This window comes from Triturus cristatus, chromosome 10 (assembly GCF_964204655.1).
Source record: "Triturus cristatus chromosome 10, aTriCri1.1, whole genome shotgun sequence".
Lineage (NCBI taxonomy): Eukaryota > Metazoa > Chordata > Amphibia > Caudata > Salamandridae > Triturus > Triturus cristatus.
In genome coordinates, this window is record NC_140593.1 from 605,836,444 (window position 1) to 605,859,768 (window position 23,325).

Consider the following 23,325-nt stretch of genomic DNA (forward strand, 5'->3'; position numbering starts at 1 on the left):
AGGACCTCCAGTGGTTGCTTAGGAACCACAATTGGGTCAGCGGCAGACCCCTCTCTCCCTTCCCTAACTAGATCTGACAGTAGTGACACATGCGTCACTCCTGGGATGGGGTGGCCAACTTAGAGAGGTGGAGATCAGAGGAATCTGGTCTCCGGTGAAATCCGTGCTCCACATCAATCTGTTAGAGCTCTGAGCGATCCAGATTGCATTGAAAGCCTAGTGCAAGTGTTCATGGACAACAACACTGCCATGTGGCACTGCAACAATAAGGGCGGGGTGGGGTCATGGACCCTTTGTCAAGAGGCCCTGAATCTCCGGACATGGCTGGAACAGCTATACATATCCCTAGTGGTTCAACATCTGCTGGGTTTTCTGAACGCCAGAGCAGAAAAACTCAGCTGAAGGTGCCTAGCGGATCACGGATGGTGTCTCCATCCGGGGGTGGTGCAAAGTTTCTTTTAACAGTGGGGAGAGTCTTGGCTAGATCTGTTTGCCACCGACAAGAATGCGCAATGTCAACGGTTCTGCGCGCTGGAGTTTCCCTGGCGGCTCTTGCTCGGAGACACTTTTCATCTCGAGTGGAGCTCTGACCTCATGTATGCCTTTCCACACATACCACTCTTTCCCAGAGTTTTCAAGAAGATCAGGAACAATCGGGCTCAAGTCAGCCTTGTGGCTCTGGATTGGACATGAAGAGTCTGGTATCCTGAGATGTTGAGCTTGGCCACCGGTCCTCCGATCAGGCTGGCCCTTCAGAAGGAACTTCTCTCACAGCAGCAGGAGAGGGTTCTTCACCCAAACCTGTCAACGCTCCACTTTCCTGCGTGGAGATTGAGGAGTGACAGTTGACAGCTTTGGACTTTTCACCCCAAATCTGTAACGTTATCTTGCCAGCCAGACGTCCCTCTACCAGGATAGTTTGCATCTGTCGGGCAAAATTTGTGGCACGGTGTACAGAAAGACACATTGATCCCCATTCTGCACCCTTTTCTCTGGTTCTCCTGTTCGTTCTTTCCATTGCCCAGCTGGGCTCTGCTCTGGGCACCGTTAAGGGATGACTTTCAGAAAATCTCTATTTTGCTTCAATTTCCTGGCCAACAATCACTTTTCCAATCCCCTATTGTACATAGGTTTTTAAAAGGTTTTCAACATATGTTTCCTCCCTCATTTCATTATGCCCCAGTGGGACCTCAATCTCATCCTCACTTTCCTTATGTGCGTAACCTTTGAGCCTCTGCACTATTATCCTATAAGGCTTCTATCCATCAAGACGGCCTTTCTTGTGGCAAAAAACATCTGTCTGGAAGGTCAGTGAGCTTCAGACATAGTCATCCAAGGCTCCGTATCTAGACATCTACCCACTCAATTTGGTGTTTGGTATGAGAGCTTCCTTTCTTCTGCAGGTGGTCACTAAGGGTGGGCGGAATTTGCGAAAGTGCCTTTCGCAAAACTTTGCAAAACGGCAAAAAATCTCCGCGATCACGCGAAATTGTGTGCTGATTAATGCGTTACTGAATTTGACCTTCAACTCGGGCACCTGCTTTATTTATATCTGTAAAACTTGGAGATATAAATAAAGCAGGTGCCCAAGTTGAAGGTCAAATACAAGTGCTTCCTGTTGGGGTTTAATTTTTGTGACAGGAGCATCGTGCCAGAATGAATCCTGCCCTGCCTGCATACATTATTTACCCCAGAAGATGCCACCATTTTGTGCAATACCTCTACTCAACTTGAGTACTTTCTATTTGCTAATCAGTAAGTGCTACCTCGTTGGGTAAATGTTTAGTGCTTTTCCTACACTACAGCTGCGCAAAGGGCCAGAAGAGTTGTCTACAGCGACCGTGTGTGTCTGTAACGTTGCCACAGCGCCGACGGGCGCCGGGGTCCCTCGAGTGAGCTGTCCATCATAGTGGGGGAAAGGGCGGGAAGACGTTGCACACCGCTGGTGTGTGGGCTGGTGCCAAACGGGCAGGGCTTCCATGCAGTTCACATGCCTCTTGTTTATAAAGGGCCAGAGAGTCGATCGGAGCAGCAGATGAGGACGAGACAGAAGGAACCTCCTGGTGTCAGGAACTACACGGGGATTGCGCTCTCGAAACTCATGGGTGCACAGAGCTCCATCAAGGATTACTGCAAATTGTTGACGGTAGATATGGGGAGAAACCGAGAAAGCACACCTGCCTAGGCGACAATTTCCGTTCCCTTGCGGATCGCGGAAGTTTCGACATTTTCGCGTTCTGCAAGGAACGCGAAAATGTCGAATTTTCACAATTCCACGAGCAGAACGGAAATTGTCGCCCACCCTTAGTGGTCACTCCATTTCACATAGGCCAAATCATCACTCTGCCTACATTTTAGTGTCTGCCTCATCCCTCCAAGGAAGAGGAACAACTCTACCATCTGGACCCAGAAAGAGTGTTGTCACTCTACCTTGACTGCACAGGAGAGTTCCGGGCGGATGACCATCTCTTTGTGGGGTATGTTGGAGCGAAGAAGAACAAGGCTGTGCAGAAGTGGACCATTTCCAGATTGATCGTACTCTGCATCAAAATCTACTATGCATTGGCTAAGAAGCAACCCCCGTGAGGGTTGCATGGTCATTCCACCAGAGCTAAAGCTACAACTACTGCGTTAGCTCGCGAAATTCTCATCTTGAGCATCTGCCAGGCAGTAACATGGGCTTCCCTGCACACGTTTACCAAACACTACTGTCTAGACAATCTGATAGTGACGTCTTGCCTTTAAATTATCCCCAGGTGCCAGACTGGATCCGGAAATATTTCTACAGCAATACCTCTGTGTGTCTATAAAGGGCGTCAAGCGACTCTGTAATAACGTCTTCCACCAAATGTGACGTTGACAGAGTCCATATAAGCCCTCCCCTGACACGCTGACGTCCGTTTCATCTGCGACTGCTTTCTGCTCTAAAACGTGGAGCCATATGGAGAAACTGCTATGGAAACAGTGTGCCCAAAAAGAATCCTTTTACCAATGAAAGGCAAGAGAGTGCATAGAAGGAATCTGAAGGTATTCCTGTGGAGATGCGTGGATTCCTTTGCATATTTGGTTGTCTCTTTGGCTGACAATATGTCCTGGAAGTCTCACATTAAACGGCGGTGAATTCAGCAAAATCAGATAGTGGGGCCCTTTTCTAAAGAATATCAAGCATCCTTTAGTAAACTGATAGCACCAGCCCTTAAGATTTATGAGACAAAGGAACGAGGCTCAGCTCTTTATGGGGCAGAGCCGTGGGGATCTGTTAAGATTGATGGGTTAATGAGATCCGAGAACAAGTTCCTGAGAACCATTGCTCACTTACCATCTAGTTCTCTGCTATACCCTTTGACACATGATATGGTTTTCAAAAGAGTGTAGGGTAAATGTAGATTGCGCCCTATGTTGTTTTGGAGACACCTCTGGCCCACCCCCGAGTTAGCTCATTATTCCGCAGCTCTGCAGGATGTTATTAAAACAGACCGCTTTCATAAAATTCACTGGCTTTGCCAAATTGAGCAGTCACTTAATTCTATTGGTCTTGCTGATTTATGGGAGAACCCTCTTTGGGGGCCACACTCCTTCTAAAGAAATTGTGGAAAACCTTTACTGGGCAAAAACCATGTCTGATTAAGCCCATAAGTCTGCTAGTGCTACCCTTACAGGCGAGTTCCTCAATTTTAAATCACCATGTGCTTATGGACACTTCTGGGACACTATTAAAGTGCAGTTCGATCGAAACTTTTATTTTTAGTTGAGAGTGGGTACTTTACCATTAAAATCATTTATTGCAAAATGGGTAGCATTAGATTGTACGACTTGCCCTGTGTGCAACCGTATCATGAAGGAAACTGTACCCCATGTTCTTTTTGCTTGCCCTGCATATGCTTGTGCACGATCATTCTAGCTGGTGCCTGTATGCAGACAATTAAGTACCAGAAGCCATAGCACCGCTCTCTGTATTTTTATATCCGATTGCTGGCCTTTATATGCTGGTGCTGCTTCCAAGTATTTGGGTGCCATGTGGCTGAATTGCAGGAAGGCCCATTCCCTGCAATATTGACAATTTGCTTTTTAAACTTGTTTTATTTCTCATGTCCTGTACTACGCAGTTAAAATGTCTGCATTTGTCTGATCTTGTAATGTTTTTCTATAAACTGTTAAATGTATTTTAATGTCACGTTTGTACTTTATTTCTTTATTTTAAAGTATTTGCACGTACTTTTATGGCTTTTGACAGCCGAAATAAAGTGATTTGACTTAAGTTGTTGAAACCCTTTATTTGAGCTATGATTTTAACGTTAGGAGGGATCCAAACGCAATTTTGTGATCAATAAATCCAAAAGTGTCTATTGATTGTTCACATGCTCAAATTAACTGTGTACCAAACCCTCTAATTGATATTAGATTACTGCACACGCTTATTGTTATAGCTGTCTCCTACTGTCTGTTGTTCAAGACCTGTTGTGGATAAGACGGTACTTGCAGGGGGCTACTTTGGTTTAGCCCATTTCTTATCATTGGTTGACTTTCTTTCCAGTTTGCTTTCTTCTTACTCATCGGATTTCCTTTGGCTCTTTTGCCCATCCCATGGAAAATAGCTTCTTTGCCATCCGTTTTTATTGGATCACATTTCTATCTTTTCCTTCGATCATTCAGGGTACCTAAATTGTTTTCTTTTTCCTGCACTTCTATATGGGAGTTCGTGTGTTTCTTGTTTTTGTGTTTGCAGCTTTACCTCTCGGATCACTGCTTCCTGTGTTCTCCACGTTGCTGCTGTCACCCACCAGCTCATCCCTCTGCTCCCCGTGCATCCAAATCCAGCTTGTGTTTTTAGATGTAATTCCCCGTCTCCCTCACCCACTGAGGTATTTAGTTGTGTCCCCTGCTGCTAAAGCTGCTTATCAGGTTTAGTTAATCCGCACTGACCATCAGACCCACTCCACTATTTCTCCCCATCATATTTATTTAATGTATTTATTTATTAATATATTTTGTGTTTTTAGGGTCCCAGCAGTTGCATTTTGTTGCTATATTGTTCTATTATTTAAAATACAATATTTTATTTACGGCTGCAACCTATGTGTCGGCCATCTTGGAACAGCAAATTAACAACAAAATGACTTCTGTGTCATGAAGGATATACGTGTGCATGGTGCAGCACAACATGCATGTATATAGATCGTCACACTAGGGCCGTGGTAGCGTGATGAGCCATCTGTGCGCGGGCATACATACCTGTCATTGTGGGATTTTTCTTTCTTTTTGCAATACCACTTTTTATTATTTTCCTGATGCTGAACAGTATCAACAAAAAAGCATTGCCAATGCTAATAGTCTGCATTAGACAGCCAAAAGGCAGACCAATTGTTTCACCCATGCTTGTTTCCAGAAGCTATTATTTATATTTTGGAGAAGTGTGGCTCACTGGTTAGAGTAGGCAGACCTGGAAGCGGAGGTCAGCCTGGGACCAGGGTTCAATTCCCAGCTCGGCTGGGTCTTGAGTCCATAAATTGTCCATGGACTCGATAATTCTCGCTCCAGTGCATACTCGATTCATGGGTTCACACTCTGCGACTCTGGGCAATAGCTTGCTTAATCTCCACAATGGCCCCTCGCGGCGGGATGCCTGGCTTTCACCTTGTGGATGCCCTGCTGGGTTATCTCACAGGGGAATACCAGGACGGGTTCCCTAAGCAAGCGCTTAGAGACCGGTTGGTGATTTGCGCTATATAAATATCTGTACATTTACATTTACATATTTTGCACTGTGCCACAAAATTATTTGTTCTATGTTATTGTCTCTTTTACTGTCACTTTCATATTTGCTCAGTTCTGCCATAATTCTTGGGAGACTATTGACCATTAGATCCTTTATTTACCAAGGACATGATGTCAAGTTGCATTGTGACGAAAATATTCCAGCTTTCTGGCACTGTATATACTATACCAAAGTAAGGTATAGTGTGCACAGAGCCCAGTGGATCCCCAGAGTTATAACAGAGGCTAAAGTAGATATCTTACTCCCTTTTGTGGTATTGTGGATGAGCAGTCAGGCTTATCAGGAGGGTAGTGTTAAGCATTTGTTGTACACACTCAGGCAAGCAATGATGTCACACACTCAGACTGAATCCAGAACAATGGTTTGTTTAAAACGTTATTTTGCTGTTTTATTTCTAGAACCAAGATATACTTAGTAGCAGTAGTAGCAGGGAAGTTAAACTTTTCATACAATGGTAATTTTCAAAATTCAGTGAACACTTGTTTGGTAGGAACATTCAGATTACTTTTGCAGTTGAGAAAACAATTTTAAACTGTTCAAAAATGCTTGTAATTACTTTTAGATTACTTTATGATTACTTTTCTAGTTTGGCATGAAACACACTCCTAACACAGTTTGGCATTGATACACAGGTTAACTCTTGTGAAGGCATTAAGTTACTCTTTGTTGCAGTATAAGACAGTTCAGCAGAAGAATTTTCAGAGAAAACCCACCATTCAGTCCTATGGAGAAAACGAAATGTTAAGTAAAACGGTTTTAGGATTGGAGTTTTGGGGGGGGGGGGTGGTATTCTAGGGGTACCACCAGCGAAACTAAGGCAGTGGAGCTAGGGGGCACCTCCTTTGGGGGCTGCTCAAGGGCAGGCCACTCTGTTTCTGGAGCCAAGCTTCTAATGTTAAGGTCAGGGGAAAGGGAGTCCCAGGTTGGCACCAACTCCACACCACCAGCAACGCTGGGGCGGCCAACTCCACACCACCAGCAACGCTGGGGCGGCCGGGTGCAGAGTGCTCAGGAGGTGTCGGGAGCCCAATTCTTTCCTATTGAGGATGTTGGTCAGTGGTCTTCTGGCTCCAGCCTGTAGTCGTTTTCCACAACGATTGCAGGCTGGAGCCAGAATACTTTACAAAGGTAACCACCGATTGGAAGATGAAATTGAAGAGTTGCTGGTAACAAAGACACAGTCAGTCGGGCATCTTAGGATTCAGGAGCTGCGGGTGCAGGGGTATCCTTTGGTGTCTGGTTCTTCTCACCGCTTCCGGCCGTGGTTGGGGGGGCCCTTCAGGATGCGGCTGCAGGCCTCGAGGAGAAGGTCGGTGGAGGTTGTCCATCACTGCATCATAGGTCAGGATCCCCGGGGAGACCTCGCTGGGGTGTTTGACCACATCAACTCAGGCCGTGGGCATTGGGTGCAAAGTGGTGAGGACTCGCGGATCCTGCTGGATCTAGAGTCCTGCCTTAGGTTGGTGTTGGACAAATCCGGTGTCCACAGGAGATCAGATTGCTTTAGGAAGGCAGGGCAGGTTCCTGCAGGTTCTTGGAGGCTGCTGGCTGCAGGACTTGCCGGGTTTAGCTTGCAGGGTTTTCAGAGCAGGAGACACCTCCTTTCCTGGCTAGGTTTTCCCGCCAGTTCTTGTGCCCAAAATGGGGGTCAGAAATGGTGGGAGCCAGTTACTGATAGCAGCAAAAGGCTGGGGGCAGCTAACAAAGGCGGCAGGCCTTTGAAGCTCCATCTCCGAGGACCCTGGCCATCCTGGAGGAGGAGGCATGACACCTCTGCCCAGGAAGTGCATTATTTCCATACCCCAAAAGCAAAGGTCTCTCTACCCAGGGGTCCAGAAACCTTCCTGGTGGTGACAGATGGCTGGTAGCCAGTTAGAAGCCACACCAGAGTTGGTTGTTTTTCAGGCGGCATCTTTAAGATGCCCTCTGTGTGCATTTTTCATTAAATCCAACATTGTCATCAGTGTGGGTTTCATGTGCCAAAACTTCCCAGACTTTAGTAAAGCCATCATGGAGCTGTGGAGTTTGTGTTGACAAACTCCCAGCCCATGTACTCAAAATGGCTCCACTGCACTTACAATGTCAGTGAATGGCACAGGCACTGTAGGGGCATATTGCTCATGCAGCTTTGTCCTCGCCTATGGTATGGTGCACCCTGACTTTAGGGCTGTAAGGCATGCTAGAGGGGTGATTTACCCATGCCACATGCAGTGGTGTGTGCCATGTCGACTCTTCAGTTTGGTCTGCACCAAAACCCGCAGTCTGCTGTGGAAGTCTGTGGGTGTGAAGGTGAGTGGCCAATGAGGGTGGCATAATACCTGCTACAGCCCTCAGAGACCCTCTCTGGTTCTCTGGTCATAAGGCCCTTGGTACAAAGGGTACATTTTACATGGGACTTACAGGTGTCCCAGAGGTGTGACAATTGTGGGTAACAAAGGTACAGTTTTGGGGAAGAACACAGGTGCTGCGGCCTGGTTATCAGGATCCCAGCACACCCTCAGTCAAGTTGGCATCAAGTACTAGGCAAAAAGTTAGGGGATAACCATGCAAAAAGGAGCACTTTCCTACAGTTTCTAACTACAAAGTTGTCTGCCATCTCTTCAAAACCTGAGCTTAGTAGAAAAATATATTTGTAGTTAATTTGTTCACTTTCATTAATGGAAATATGCCTCAATCGTTAGTGCTTTTAGAGGTATACTATTACAAAAGAGCATTTGCAAAGACAACAGGTCTGGCCTTGGATAGCTGGTGCATGGCTTATCTTTTAAATTTCAAGCGTGTGACATCAAAATATATATTAAAACAAACAAATATGGTGACCATATGTTTGTAATAAAAGTTTGAATTTATAAAAGGTATCTAGTGCATATAATTTTAATAGAAAGTTACGAGTGCTTCCTGTCAGGCAGGTGGACTTTAAACTAAAACGGTTTCTACACATGTTCTAATGCAATGGAAAATGTAATTCTTAGGTGTGCAAAGAAAAGTACTATTTGCTTTGAACTACTGAAGCGTGATTTAAACACACAAGATATGATAACAAAAATATAAAAAAGGGATAAAGAATGGAAAGAAAATGGGTTTGGCATAGTAAAGTATTTATCCACTAGCCCTGATACTGAGGTAGACTTAGCTGTGCACATGAGATCATGCAAGATGGCGTCACTTAGTAAACTAGAGCCAAATGCTTAAGTGGACTGACTCATTGCCACAGTCTGTGTTGCGGTGGGCGGAGCATAATGAATTACATCTGAGCAAACCATAAAATGATGAGGACTGACCCTTTGTGGCTGTAAATAGGTTTTATTAATTTGCCAGTAAAACTAATCTGTCTCTAGGCCGGGCATAAAGACTTCATGTACATGGCAAATGTTTCCAGATATGATCTCGTTATTTACTCCAGAAGTGGTGAAAACATTTGGAATTGTACCCTTCGGTTATTCCCCATTCAGGGCACACAACTTAATTACAGCCCTCGTATCTCATCGCAGAGTTAACAGGGAACTCGGATTGAAACCTAATTGTTTTATTCTTGGAAGAATGGCTACCAATGTATGACTTATGGTATTGGTTTCAATACATGCGAGGGTACAAGGGAACACATTCCAGCTGTCTGTTCCAGTGGTGGCCGGTACTTTTGGCAGGGTGGGCCACACATGCACACATATATACACATTCACTCACATCCATGCATTCACACAAGCGCACATACCCATTTTTATGCCGGTTATCATGCTGTTTGCTACGCTATCGCTGTCGTGGAGAAATCTGTAGCAGGATTTATGTATACCTGCTTTTTTCAATACATGGGAGTAAACCTTGGAACTATTGTGATTCACTTTGGATATTTTCAGTAATATTTCAGAATTACTTGGAACCCCCATTACTGGAATTCACGAATACGCTTTTGACACTTAACCCGAGGATACACTCCTTGCCATCTGTTGTTCATACTTTGACACTCTCACTTTATGCCTAAGCCCTGACGAAGTTCCCGTGGCACTAGAGAACGAAACGCGTTGGCTGTGTGCCGTTTTTAAAACACAACTCTAAATAAAAAGAAGATTTATGGACTATACTTGTGGTTTCTGACTGACTTCTATCAGTGTACCTTCCTTTCTCGTGCACACACACCCATTCACAACACTCACAACAAATTCATATATTTGTACATACACACACACACACGCACCAAGCATTCAAAAGCATAACACGTACCTGTCCTGCAGCTCCCAGAATAAAAAGCCACGGGGGTCACAGGAGGGTTAGGAATGCTGCCTTCCCTCATTGGCTGCCAAGTGGTCAGCTTATTAGGGAATGCAGCACTCTCTCACTCGTCACAGAGTGGGATGGGGTCAATGACGACTCCACTCTGCACCCAGGTTGGAGGCAATCAGTGATCTACCCCTCTTCCCGAGGGGAGAGGGCCTCAATGCACTTTTGCCAGGATGAGAAGGTCACATCCACAGGGCTAGTAAATCCTCAGCCTGGCAAAGTTCAGCTCAGGCAGCCAGGAGTCTGCACATTTAGTGCATGTCTAGCTCCTGGCTGCCTTACCTGAACAAAAAGAGTGTCTGTCAGGCTGACCTTGGCTCAGCCTGACAGACACTCTTCTTTTCAGAAAAAGTTGAGGGAGCGTATCCCTTTCGCCCGTATAGACGTGCCGCAGTTGGTCTGTTTTCGGTTCAAGAATTACTTCTCTCAGCCACTCTGTATTCAAACCATTAGTGATTTTGAAGGCTATTCATACTTGGTTGTAAGGAAATGGCTATAATCCTTCATGTATTTTATAAAAGGTGCTACCTATTGATCTGTACAATGTTATTGCATTTTCATTCTGCTAGAATATATCTCATCATAACTAGCTATGGAGGCTTTGGCCATGGTTCAGGCACTTCAGTTTAAATACTCCACCTTAAAATAAGGATGTTGTTTTCCTGCCAACCCAGGAGGCATACTTGCCCATACCAGGAGTAATGCATGCCTGCCAAGAATGGGAATCAACCAGGTGGTTTGTGAATAGAGATAATTGTTTGTGTGTGTTAATTTACTTTTACAGGTACCACCATAGAGGAACACCATCAAACCTACACCATCAAACCTACCCCTGCCATCCAACTGGTACACCGACTGGCATTGGCATTTTCAAAGGCAGAATTTTTGCCAGTATGGTGGTATTTTAAAATTCCACCATATTGCCAAAAATTCTACGTTTGAAAAAAGGCCAATGCCAGTCTGTGCCCCGGTACAGATCCAGCGACTGTTTGGATTTCTTTATAGGCACAATTAGTGGATGGAGTGCTAGGAGGAAAGTGGGTACAGGAGAGCGGATATATAAAGAGCAAGTACAGGGCAGTGTTGCGCCAAAGTACTGAGAGGAGCAAGGAGAACGATTAAGGGGAAGAAAATGATTCTGTTATGCACCATAGTACACTGTGTCAGAAACAGACGGACACAAATAGTCTGTAAAAGAGGTGAGAGAGGGGTTGTCCTAAGAAGTGATTGACGGGGGTCTTAAAGCAATGACTGGAAGAGGAAAAATACAAAAGCCAGTGATTTGAAATGGCTCACCCAAAGCTCCCTCTTTGTGTGTATGTTAAAATATTAGATAAACCGTTTGTTGATGGCAACAGTTAAAACTGTCTGTCGACAAGATCTAAAAAAGAGGAAATATTCTTATTGGAAACAGCTAAGGAGGGTAATCCTATTACTCAGCATATTCTACTTTATCAGATTACTGCATATAACAGGAGCCGCCCTTGCAGGTAAGAGCGGTGTGTAGGGTGGGGGGGGGGGGGGGGGGACTTGACAGACTATGTGGCAAAATTAAATATTTATTTAATTTTCCCTCGTCGTTGTCTGTCAAGCCCCACCCCCACCCCACCGCTCTTACCTGCACAGGCCGCTCCTGGCATATAATGAATGCCAAGAGGACTAGACCTTAGTTGTTACGTGCTGCCTGAGCCAGGTAGTGTAAAGCTTAAACCTTTTCAGCAACACTTTACCTGCATTTTCTTTCCATTTATTTTCAGCTAACAGTGATCTTATTGCATGCACTGTGACTACGAAAGATGGAGGCCAAGTTCAGCGGTTTCTGGCAGTGGATATATACCAAATGAGCTTGGTGGAACCAGATAGCAAGCGGCTTGGTTGGGGAGTGGTGAAGTTTGCAGGTCTTCTGCAGGTAAGAAACTATACTTACAGCCCACCTCATGGGAATTTATGAAAACATTAACTAGCCAAAGGTTTTAACACTTTAGATTACTTTGTGTTTAACACCATTGAGCGATTATGCAGTTGCTGTTTGCTTCAGTTTAATCTATTTGCAGATTGTGTGGTCATGATGTTAAAAATATTCCTCAGATTGAATAGGTTTGTCCTGCTTTGGCAGGTTTTAGACAAAACTTGTTGAGAAATGTTTTTAAGTGACATAATGCTTAGTATTTAAAAGATATTTTTTCTCTGTCTGGCAGATATTAGCAATCTGGATTGTGGGAGCATCACTACATTTTAAAAGTATCCTTTGTTTATTTAGGCCCTCTTATTCTTTAACTGTTTTACAATGGAATTTCCGGTCCGTTTTATTTTTTTTAATAATTGCAATTGACTTTTTTTATGGACTATAATTAAAACAAGCATTGAAAATGCAATAGGTCTCACCTTTGATTAAGTTAAAGCCATTTGCTTTGCTAATGGTATTTTATAGCAAAACAAATGGCTTTAACTTAATGAAAGGCAAGACCTGTTAATGCTTGTTTCCCTTCTTTTTCCCGATCGAGTGAGAGGAAAGGGTTAAGGAGACGCGTCTATGATAGCAGCTCTGGTTTGTCACAGAATCGGGGCAAGAAACTGCTTCGCCTGCCTGCTCAGATAATCGCAATCTGCCTTTCCCAGTCACTTCCAGCGCTGGGAAGCGGACGGAGCGCTCTCGGAGCCCGGTGTGCGAGCCCTCACTCGGGCGACTTCACAACCCCTTCCCGACAGGAGGTGGCGACCCCTCGCAGGTCCGGGTCGGAGACGACATTGGAAACCCCCAAGGGGCTAGAAACACAACTTGCCAGGGAAGTCAACCTTCAAAGGTTTGTTGGCTCGGGTGGACCCTGGTTTTGGGACACAGACCATCGAAAGCTTGCTGGGTTCAGGAAGCGTCAGGAACCCATAAGAGACAATGGAGTAGAAAAACTTGCCCTAAAAGGGGGAACGTGTTTTTTTTTGTAAATCTGCCCCTCAGAACCTGCGTCCTCGAAGAACTTTGCCTATTAGTGGATACAAGACTTGTGTTTTACACAGCAGTTGCAGACACAGATTTCGATTTTTTTTTTTTTTCTCTCTTTGGGAACTTCTAAAGCAACATGAAGTTGTCACCGAACTTATGGTACTGTTCAGATGAAGAGGGGTAGACTAAATAAAAGCAGAGCCCGACGGGGAAACTACCCAATGAAACACACAAACACACGGCACAACAGGTGTGTGTGGGGAGGGGCAGGGGTATTCACAGTGAAGTATCGTGTCTAGGCACTCGTGCAAGGAGTGGGCATCTCAAGGTGATGTCGATCAAGTTGTCAAGACCAGGTTGGTACTGCCGTGGGCACCCCAGTACCACAACATCGTGGCATCTTTCTGTGTTCACACGGGAGAGAACGGCTCGAATATCGAGAATGCACCTCTAAAAAACAAAAAAAAAAACAAGTATTGGCATAGCCAATAGGTCTCGCATTTGGGACCTTATAAGCGTTTAGCCATGCAACAGTTGCATAACTAAATACTTATAAGGTCCCAAAAGCGAGACCTATTGGCTATGCAAAGCGGCCCTGCGGCCGCGAAAGTGAAAGTGATTCAGATCGCGATGAAACATCAAAGCGGCCGCGAAAGTGAGAGTAATCGCGGTTAAGCGCGCGCCCACGCACGTGCACTGTAGCTCTAGGCTTGCCTGGTAGCACTTTTTGGAGCCCTCTCAATAAGTCTCGCCAGACCAGCGCATGCGCTGGGTCAGGCGAGACCTAAAAATGAGTGTACAAAGGAGACCAGGAAAGATCGATTAGAGCAAACCAGTGTCAACCCTCCTAAAGTCTAGAAACCTCCGTGAATTATCGGTCGCCACTGATATCTGGTGTGATCCGCAGCCCACAAATTCGGACTGAAACTAGTCAATGCCGGCTTCAGTCCTTTCTTGGTCTATTGACTGGGGGGCTATTGCATTAGGTGACAGTAACACCTGTTGTGTTCAGCGCCTCGAAATGGCAGACAACACTATAAAATACACTATTGTTTTCCATGAGAGGAAAATGTGGTGCAATGGCAATGACACGCACTTAAGTCTAAATCGTCAACATTCGCGCATGCTTCACCTGAACAAATAGCGCGACGTTGGTATAAGTCGGTTGAGCGGTCAGGCAGAACGTTTGCCGCTAAAAAAAATGCTGCGTTTTTTTGGCTACGTCTTTAAATCCCTGCAAGGCAGGCTGAGCCTTCCATCCTCCTCGGGTCGGTAAGCTAGTGCCATACACTGGACACTAGCTACAGAGTTTGCAAATGACAGATGTGAAGTATGAGGCGATAGAGAAAATGAAGTTATTTCTGTTCGTAAGGCTCTTACCCAACGTAAACGCGGCTTCCCTACATGGGTTTATGGTGTGATCGCCGGAAGAGGTGCGGCGCCGCGGCCAGGGCGACTGACTCCGGAATCTGAGGATCACGGTTCGATCCCCGGCGCCGGCGGTAGATTAGCCCAGCACCATGTGACTCTGGGCAACAGCTTGCTTAATCTTCCAGACGACCCCCAGTGCCTAGAGACACTTACGGGTGATTGTTCGCGCTTTATAAATGTGGATTATTATTATTATTATTATCTTGGGCAAATCACATGTTGCCTCTTTGTCATAGTCCCGATTTCTCAAAAATGACAGATTTTAGACATAGCGCCAACACCACTTTTACGCGCTACACAAAATCGCCGTTGACACCCCGCCAGTGGCGTAAGTACATGGATTAGGGAACACAAGCCTTTATATGTCCCCCCTCCCCACCTTATCCGTACTGGTTTACCAGCTGCAAGCCTTTTTTTTACTTTTGACGCTCCATGCGCTGTAACTCTGTGACAGTGAGTTTTCATCCAGCCTGAAGTGAGTTGCGCCTCCGAGGGGTCACGGGGGACCCCAAGCCAGATATTGAAATTCATATAGTTTAAATATTTGCATTACCTCATTTTTGGGTCCGTGGTTGTGCGCTCGTTCTCAGTGTTGTGACCTTTGTGAGTGACTCTGTCAGTCAGCATCAGGGAAGAACAGGTACACAGAGCTAACAGAGACCCCCCCCCCCACCCCCCCCCCCCCCCACCCCCCCTTAAAAGAACAAGCCTCGATCTCTTGTCTTTGTGGGGGATGTGTTTCAAATTAGAAACACATGGCCCCATAAAGATAAGAAAGTGCTTTGCGGCAGACGCAAAGCAGGCCACCGAGTCCGGCTCGGAGGAGAAAGGGCGTCTACAGAAAGCCCTCCTTTCCAATGGCAGGCCACCTTTTAGCTAAACGGTGAGGCCAGCCAATGGAAATGAGGTGCGGGGCTTAAAGCCCTCTTCTGAAAGTCCTTGTCAACAATAAATCTTGCGAGACAAGCAGCGCATGCGCTGCCACGCCACGCGAGACCTAAAAAGTATGCTCTCAGATAAGATGCTTAATATGATTATATTTCCTGCCCATCAGTTATATCTGTTTCCTAATATTCATTGTCCATTGTGCACAGTTGGTTTAACTTTTTTGTATATGAAGATTTGCAGATTTTCCACTAATCACCTCTCCACTGCCTCTGAAGGAAATGTATTTTTGCAACGTGAATCTTTCCTAGATTCCCATGATGTACATTATTCAGCCATCTAGTGGTTGGGTCCGGAATTCTCCCATACAGTAGTAGTCCCTTTTCTATTAATATTTTTGTTGTTGGAGCGGCGGTTCCACTATGTGGTTTCTTATCCTGTCACCTCTGATATCATATGCCCTCCCTGGAAGCTTCCACTCGTGGTCGTCCTCTTAAGATTCTTTTTTTCGCGCAGTTGGGTCTGGATGCTTTGCTGAGGGCTCTCCAAGTCAGAAAAGAGGGAAGTTCGGACAAAGAAATCAAAGACATTCGGAAGAGGATCATCAAATAATAGTATCGGGAAAGATTCCTATCATCAGGGGAATTTTTCCGAGTCGTTGGAGAATGCCCAGACAGGGGGCTCCCTGTACCACATGATTGGGTAGACTCCATTACGATTCTGCTCGAAAGGCCATCATAATAAATTCATGCAGAAAGACCAACATCAGATGTGTAACCTCTGTCTTCCACCCTACCATTGAAGCAACGATTGCGAAGCCTGTGCAGGGTTCAAGTCGAAGACATTGAAGGCAAGAGAGAAACCGAGATAGGCGCTCTGTGTCATGCAGAGACAGAGGCATACACCATCCATAAGACACTTGGGTCTGTCGAACGACGATGACAAAAACATCACAGAAGGTGCCAAGGAAGAAGCTTCAGCCGCCGACCTAAGAATCGTCAAAGTCGAAGGAGAATCACTGAAAACCAAAGAAAGCGATCACAATTAACACATAAAAAACTTTTGGTCAGAGTCTCGAAAATCCAATTCAAAAGTACAGAAGAGAGCCTCGGCGTCCAAAAAATGGGTGAGCGAAGGCAGACTTGGAGACAATAATACGAAATGACTACTACATTGAAAGATGTTAGAAGTCGAGATGTTCGTTGAAAAAGAAAGGTTAGGAAGAGCAGAAGAGCTCGACAATCGACATATTGTCAAAGGAATCCTTGGCATCAAAAAGAAAACAGACGTCAACGTTCGACCCTGAGGAACTCTCAACAGAAATCGAGAGGAAGAAGAGGCGACTCGAGGCAGAGATGTCTGCTTTGACCCTAAAAAAATGAAGGATTTAGACGCTTCCCTTAGGGAATTCTGAATTCCACAAAAAGCTTTTACACCGAAAGAGCAAAACAAAATGGAGGTCAAGGAACTGGACCCTTCCATGACACCAGAGCCTCACGAAGAAGAGGAGGAACCCTTCTATGAGGAGGAGGGCCAAGAAGGCTTGGGGATGTTGCAGGGATCAGAGGATTCTAAATATGCTGAGACACAATGTCATGAACTTGAAACAGATTCCCTTGAAAAGGGATTGATTGTTAACCGTCGAGGCCTTTGCTTTGCTACGTACAGCCAGATCATCAAGAATGGCTGCTGATAAATATGGAGTTCAGAGTGTATCATGCTTCCTTCTAGAGACTCTAATCCCATCACAGACAAGGAACCAATTCCTGCCAGTGCCACCCATTGTTCTGGACCAGGGGCGGGAAGCTTTCAAAGAGCCTGCTATGTGCAGGGCATTGACAATGAGGGCTTAGAAAAAATATTAACACTCATCAAAGGACTCTCCATACATAAAGGGAACTGTGCTGGCAGATTAAATTTTTACTTGCACAGCAAGGAAGAGAGCCAATATTCCATCAACGTCCGGGCCACCCCAGACAATGAAAGTTAAAAGATGGACCTGATGGGCAGGAATATTTGAAAGGAGTGCAGCCAATCAATGGCAAATAGCGAAATCCAATGCCCTCCTTAACAGATATGCTTACCTGCATTGGGAGGAAATGGCAGTACTCATGAGGCACCTACCAGACCAACACAAAAAAAGACCGTCAAGCCTAGCTGAAGAAGGCAAGAACATTGCTAACACATGCTGAAATCAGCGTTAGATGCCACAGGCACCGCAAGTTGCCAAATGATTGCGGGAATAGCATCAAGACGCCACTCTTGGCTACGAACCTCAGGATTCAAACCAGAGGTGCAGGCCAACATTATAAATATACCTTTCAATGGCAAACAGCTGTTTGGAGGCACAGTGGGCGAAACTCTGCAAACAGCTCAAAAAAGATAATGAGACTGCAAACTCCATGGGGGCATTGCACTTTGGGGGTAACATGAAGAGAGCTATTACATCATCACATAGACCTACAGAAAGAGGTAGGTTCCCTAGTAACACATCTCATCAGGGTTTCCAGAGTAGTAGCCAATCACCAGCACCTTCACCGCACTGGCAATATCAACTGCAAGGGGGTCAGTCCTTTAGGGAACAATCTCATGGGAGGGGACAGCCTCACAGGGGAGGTACAACCCCCACAAATACGTGTCTTGGCCAACAGAGAGAAACTCTCTCACACACACCAGTAGGAGGCAGAATAAAAGACTTTAATCAGGAGTGGAGGAAGACAACTTCAGACAATTGGGTAAATCAAGTCATAACATTTGGATATTGCATAGAACTGGCCAAGACAACACCAGCTAGTGGACCAATGAAAAAGGTGCACTCAGATGAGTAAACATAACGTCTACTCAAGGAAGTAGAGGAATTGCTGGAAAAAATGACATTTAAAAAGGTGCCCAGAGAAGAGATCAAGGAAGGAAATTACTCAACATATTTTCTAATCCCAAGGGTAGACAGATCTCTATGACCTATTTCAGACCTCAGATTCATAAACAAGTTTATAAAGACACAAAGATTAAAAATGACAACTTTTCAGGAAATCATACCACCTTTGCAAAAGGGGATTACATGGCAACTATAGATCTAAGAGATTCTTACTTACACATCCCTATGAATCCAAGAAGTATTTGCGATTCATGGTGAACAAGATTCATTATCAGTTCAGGTGTCGGCCTTTGGGATAAAATCATCTTTAAGAGTGTTTCGAAAGTGTCTAGCAGCAGAAGCGGCACACTTGATGAGACAGGGGATACATGTTTATCTCTACCTGGATGCTTGGTTAGTAAGGGTAAACTCCTTCAGCAAATGCAAGGCACATATACAAGAGGTGATGAGAACTCTTCACACTGGGATTCTGTATGTTTATAGAAAAATCATCACCAAATCCACAACAGGAAAAACTGTTCCTAGGTGCAAGAATCAATTCAATAATAGGGAAGATATATCCCAGTAAAAAGAGAGTAGTGTCACTACTTCAAGAAACTCACCGCTTCCAGGAGGGGCCAGCTCTGACAGTGAGGACTGTGTGGAAAATGTTAGAGAAGATGTCCTCATGCATCCCTCTGATTCCATATGCAAGATTATGTATGAGACTAATTCAGGAATGGCTTCAGAACCAATAGTCACAAGCAACAGGGAGTTGGGAAGATTTAGTGGTTGGCTCGCAAAAATTATAGGAGGAGATAACCTGGTGCAACAGATCACATATAACAGAAGGAAGGAAATGTGCACAACCAACTTCAACAGTAATCATAACTACAGATGCCCAACATATGGGTTGGGGAGCTCACATGGGCTCTCTCTTCTAGGTCAGAGTTGTTTGGAAGGAACACAATGCGGTCCAACAAATCTATGTCTTGGAACTGAAGACAGTGTTCCGAGTCTTAAAAGCCTTTCAGAAAGAAGCTTTTGGGAAGAATACCACTACAATGTTCTACAACAACAAACGGGGGTGGGGACTCAATCCTTTGCCCTATCAAAAATAGCCCAGAGAACTGAAAGTAGGCAGGGCAGAGACGGATAGATCTAACCGCAGTTCATCTTCCAGGGAAAGTCAATGTAGAAGCGGACAGATTGAGCCGACAGGCATCAAGCTCCCATGAAGCGGTACTCAAACAGATAGTTAGGAGATTGGGAACTTTAGAGGTAGACCTATTCGCAACTCCAACAAACGCAAAATGCCAAAACTTTGTGTCCAGACAGCCACATCACCATTCCCTGGGGAATGCTCGTACAATAAACTGGTCAGGGAAATTTGCATACGTTTTTCCCCAGATACCACTGGTACACAGAGTCATCAACAAATGCAAAATTACATCAATACACATCGCCCGACAGTGGACAAGGCAAACGTGGTTTTCAGAACTAATAGAAATGGCACAGGGCAACATTCTGATATTATCAAAACAACAAGACCTGCTGTCAATGTAAGGGGAGATAGTTCTTCACGGAGAACCAGAGTCCTTCAGTCTATTGGTGTGGCTACTGAAGACTTTGAATTTGGACATCTAGACCTCCCGGAGAACATGATGGCCATTCTCACAGAAGTAAGAATTCCAACAACAGGAAAGTTTTACATAGCCAAATGGAAGAGATGTTCATTGTGGTGAGCATCTTATTGCAGGAAAACACTAAAGATGCAACTGTACTAAAATATCATACACACCTACTGGATTGCATACTAACATATGCATCCTTAAAGGTGCATTTGGCTGCAATTGTGGCCTACACAAGAGGTCATGTAGGAGGAAGTTTTTTCACAACACCAGTAATAAAATGCTTCTTAGAAGGGGCAAAGAGAATAGAACCACCCAGAAGACTACCATCACCCACATGGAATCTAAATGTAATGCTGACTCAACTAATGAGGACACATTTTGAGCCTTTACACAAATCCACATTAAAGATGCTCACGTTAAAGTCCGCCTTTCTGGTGGCTATAACATTATTTCGCAGTGTGAGTTAAACACAGGCACTCATGTTCAGGAGCCATATTTACAAGCCCAAAAGGACAGAATAGTAATGAGAACAGATCCACTGTTCTTACCAAAGGTAATCTCTCACTTTCACATTAATCAAACAAAACAATTTCCAAGCTTTTTCAAGAATTGGGCGGATGCAAGGCGAGCAAGAATGTACTATATTGAGAAGACAACAGCAAGCAGGATAACAAAGCAACTGTTTGCTTCCTTTGCAGACAACAATATGGGAAAGCCAGTAACTAAGGGCACTATTGCTAGATGGATTTCAGAAATCATCCAACTTTCTCACACAAGTGCATGCCTACAACTAAACTATACACCAAAAGCACACTCAATAAAGAAAAAAGGAGCAACCATTGCCTTTCACTGCCTTTACAGGGCATCTATATGGCATCTACTTAGTCATCAGTACACATGTTTACAAAACACTACTGCATAGATATTCAAATTATCAAGGAAGCTCAAATGGGATGAAAAGTGCTAAAACATCAGTTTACAAATCTAAGTGCATCTTCATCCCAACCATAGCAAACTTGAGAAAACCAATACAAAATCTGTGCACAGCATGTGAATTCAGTAGAAATACACACTGCAAAACTAAATGGTTTCTTAAATGTAGGAGTAGTTTTGTAGTTTGAAGAATTTCTGAATTTACAAGCGGCGACTCCTCCCCCACCCCCCCTCCCACCCCAAAGATGGAAGAAGAAGACAAAGAAGAAAAAATAATCTAAATCTGGCAACCACAAGTGGGAGCTTCCGGGGAGGGCGTACGACGTCTGAGGAGGCAGGATAATATACCAAATTGTGGACCGTTGATGCCCAACAACAACAAAAGCACACCTAGAAAAAGGACTACTACGACATTGAGTAATTCCAGACCCAACCACTCAATGGCGGAATAATGCACAGCATGTGAATCCAGAAAATTGTTCAAGCTGCAAAACTACTCCTATAGGTAAGAAACAATTTTGTTTTCATGATATTCACATTATTCTAAATTATTTGACTTCGGCTGCAAAATCATTAAATAAACAGCAGTGTATTGTTTTCGTCGGTCAGAAGCTTTACATTAGCTGTAACTTGCGGGTTATTTGTCACTTGTCCTACAGAGTCAGATTGCGGAATATCCAGTTCCTTCTGTCAAATATAGCAAGAGAGAGGCATACATACTCAGACTACATATACATTTATCTAACGAAGAGATACACGTATATAGATCACACCTATCTGTTCAAATCCCTAACCCATCTCATTAGGTATATCAGTCTGGTAAGGGGCACCCCTTTTCTGTGCCTGATATGGCTTGGACTCTACGGATATGTGCCGGCCTCTTGCATCACATTCCTTTTGCTCATGTTACACTACTTACCAGTTGAGTCAGACCACTAAGAAATATTTACCAAACAAGTATTCTTGTTCCATGTTTCTCCATCCTTATTGACATTTATGGACTCTGCCTCTCTGATTTACTTTTGTCTTGATATGTTTTTTGCCACTCCCCACCTTAACAAAACCGTTCTCTGCCACCCACCCCCTCTCCAGTGCTCTTTAATGCCATCATCTGCTTTGAACTTTGTAAAAATAAACTGGATATAGCAGTCAGCTCATTGCCCCTCATTATCGAGCTAACAAATCCCACACTTTAGAAGTGTGCATGTGTGCATGCACAGACAAATGCCCAAATCACACAGTGAGCATCCATCCAACACCATAAAAGTATTATCGCAAAATGTGCATTCCGAGTCTAATAATCTAACTTAAACTACTATTTTTTAAAACACGTGATGTGGGCCCAGTCTTGATTCACATTATTCTCTTGAAATGAAAAACAATGAAATGTAATCAATATATATCTAAGATAAATGGTAGAGTGCAAAACAGATTTCAACAGTACACATCTCTGCTTCTTTAAAGAAAGCTAAATGTTTTGCCACACCAATGAGTTGTTACTTTCTTTAAAGACCAGACAACCACATACTGTCTGAAAACGTTTCCTTAAAGAAGTTAAAACTGAAACAAGATAGAACGTTTCTGAGGGGCTGTTTTGCTCTTGATACAAACATGATACAACGTACAACTTAAACTTCTCTTCAAAGTAATGCTGATAAACTGTAGCAGACATTGCTGTGCTCATTGTATTGGTTGTTCCAGAAAAAGTAGAAGTGCCTTAAGAAGTAAATAGCCAATTTTATTATTTTACTCTGACATTAAATGGATAAGTAAGTTATATTAGACATAACTTTGTTTATTGGGTAAAGCATGTATGTTTTGAAATTCCTATAAATCAGACTTTACCTCCAATGGCTACGTAGAAAAGACAGAGGGTAGGGGAACTCAGGCCCAGTAACCACCTTAACCAGGGCATCATGACCAAAAGTAGCAGTGTCCACTTTGTAGGGCATCACTTTACTTTGGAATTCACTTGAAGTTCTTTGAGAAATTGCAATATGGCTTTCAGTGAGTACCCAGCTAATGAATGGAGGCAAACATATGAAGTAAGTTATCCCCTTTCTAATAAGAATTACAAAATAAGGTAGTGTTTTTTTGGTATTATTTCCACCCCTGATGGTTCATTAGTTTAGGAGCACAGGATGTTAGTGTTACAGAGGATGTTATGTGATGGGTACTATAGTGGACATCATGTAGAGAATTATGTATCAATTATAAATGAAAACTAATAGGAGTCTGTTCTTGGGGATCCTGTTGTAGCTACACAAATAACTCCATGTAGGTTAATCACATCAAAAGAATGAAAGCACAACAAACTGCAAAGCAAGTGGACGAAATCAAGACCTAAAAGGAAATAAAGCACGCTACGCCACTATAACAGAGCCTACAAGAGAGCCATCAAAACCTCAAAAAGGCAGCACTATTCCACACGCATAACTGAATCCAGCTGGCCTTCTAAAGAACTAAACATGATACTAGTCTGCAATCCAGCATACCGAAACACAGAACTACAGTCGCAAAAAGATAAAAAAATTACCTTGAGATCACTGACCGCACCATGCCAAAACCTGTCCCCACCAACATAGGAGGCAAA

General features: G+C 44.1%; 1 protein-coding gene across 4 annotated transcripts in view; it reads left to right on the top strand.

The window, feature by feature from the left end:
* The window catches only part of CLEC16A (C-type lectin domain containing 16A), a 645,672-nt gene that overhangs the window by 464,713 nt on the left and 157,634 nt on the right, over positions 1-23,325 (top strand). For all 4 annotated transcript variants that reach the window (XM_085632123.1, XM_085632125.1, XM_085632126.1 and 1 more), the window contains exon 19: positions 11,809-11,960. In XM_085632123.1, coding sequence (XP_085488249.1) covers positions 11,809-11,960 — 152 coding nt within the window. The remainder of the gene's footprint in view (positions 1-11,808; positions 11,961-23,325) is intronic.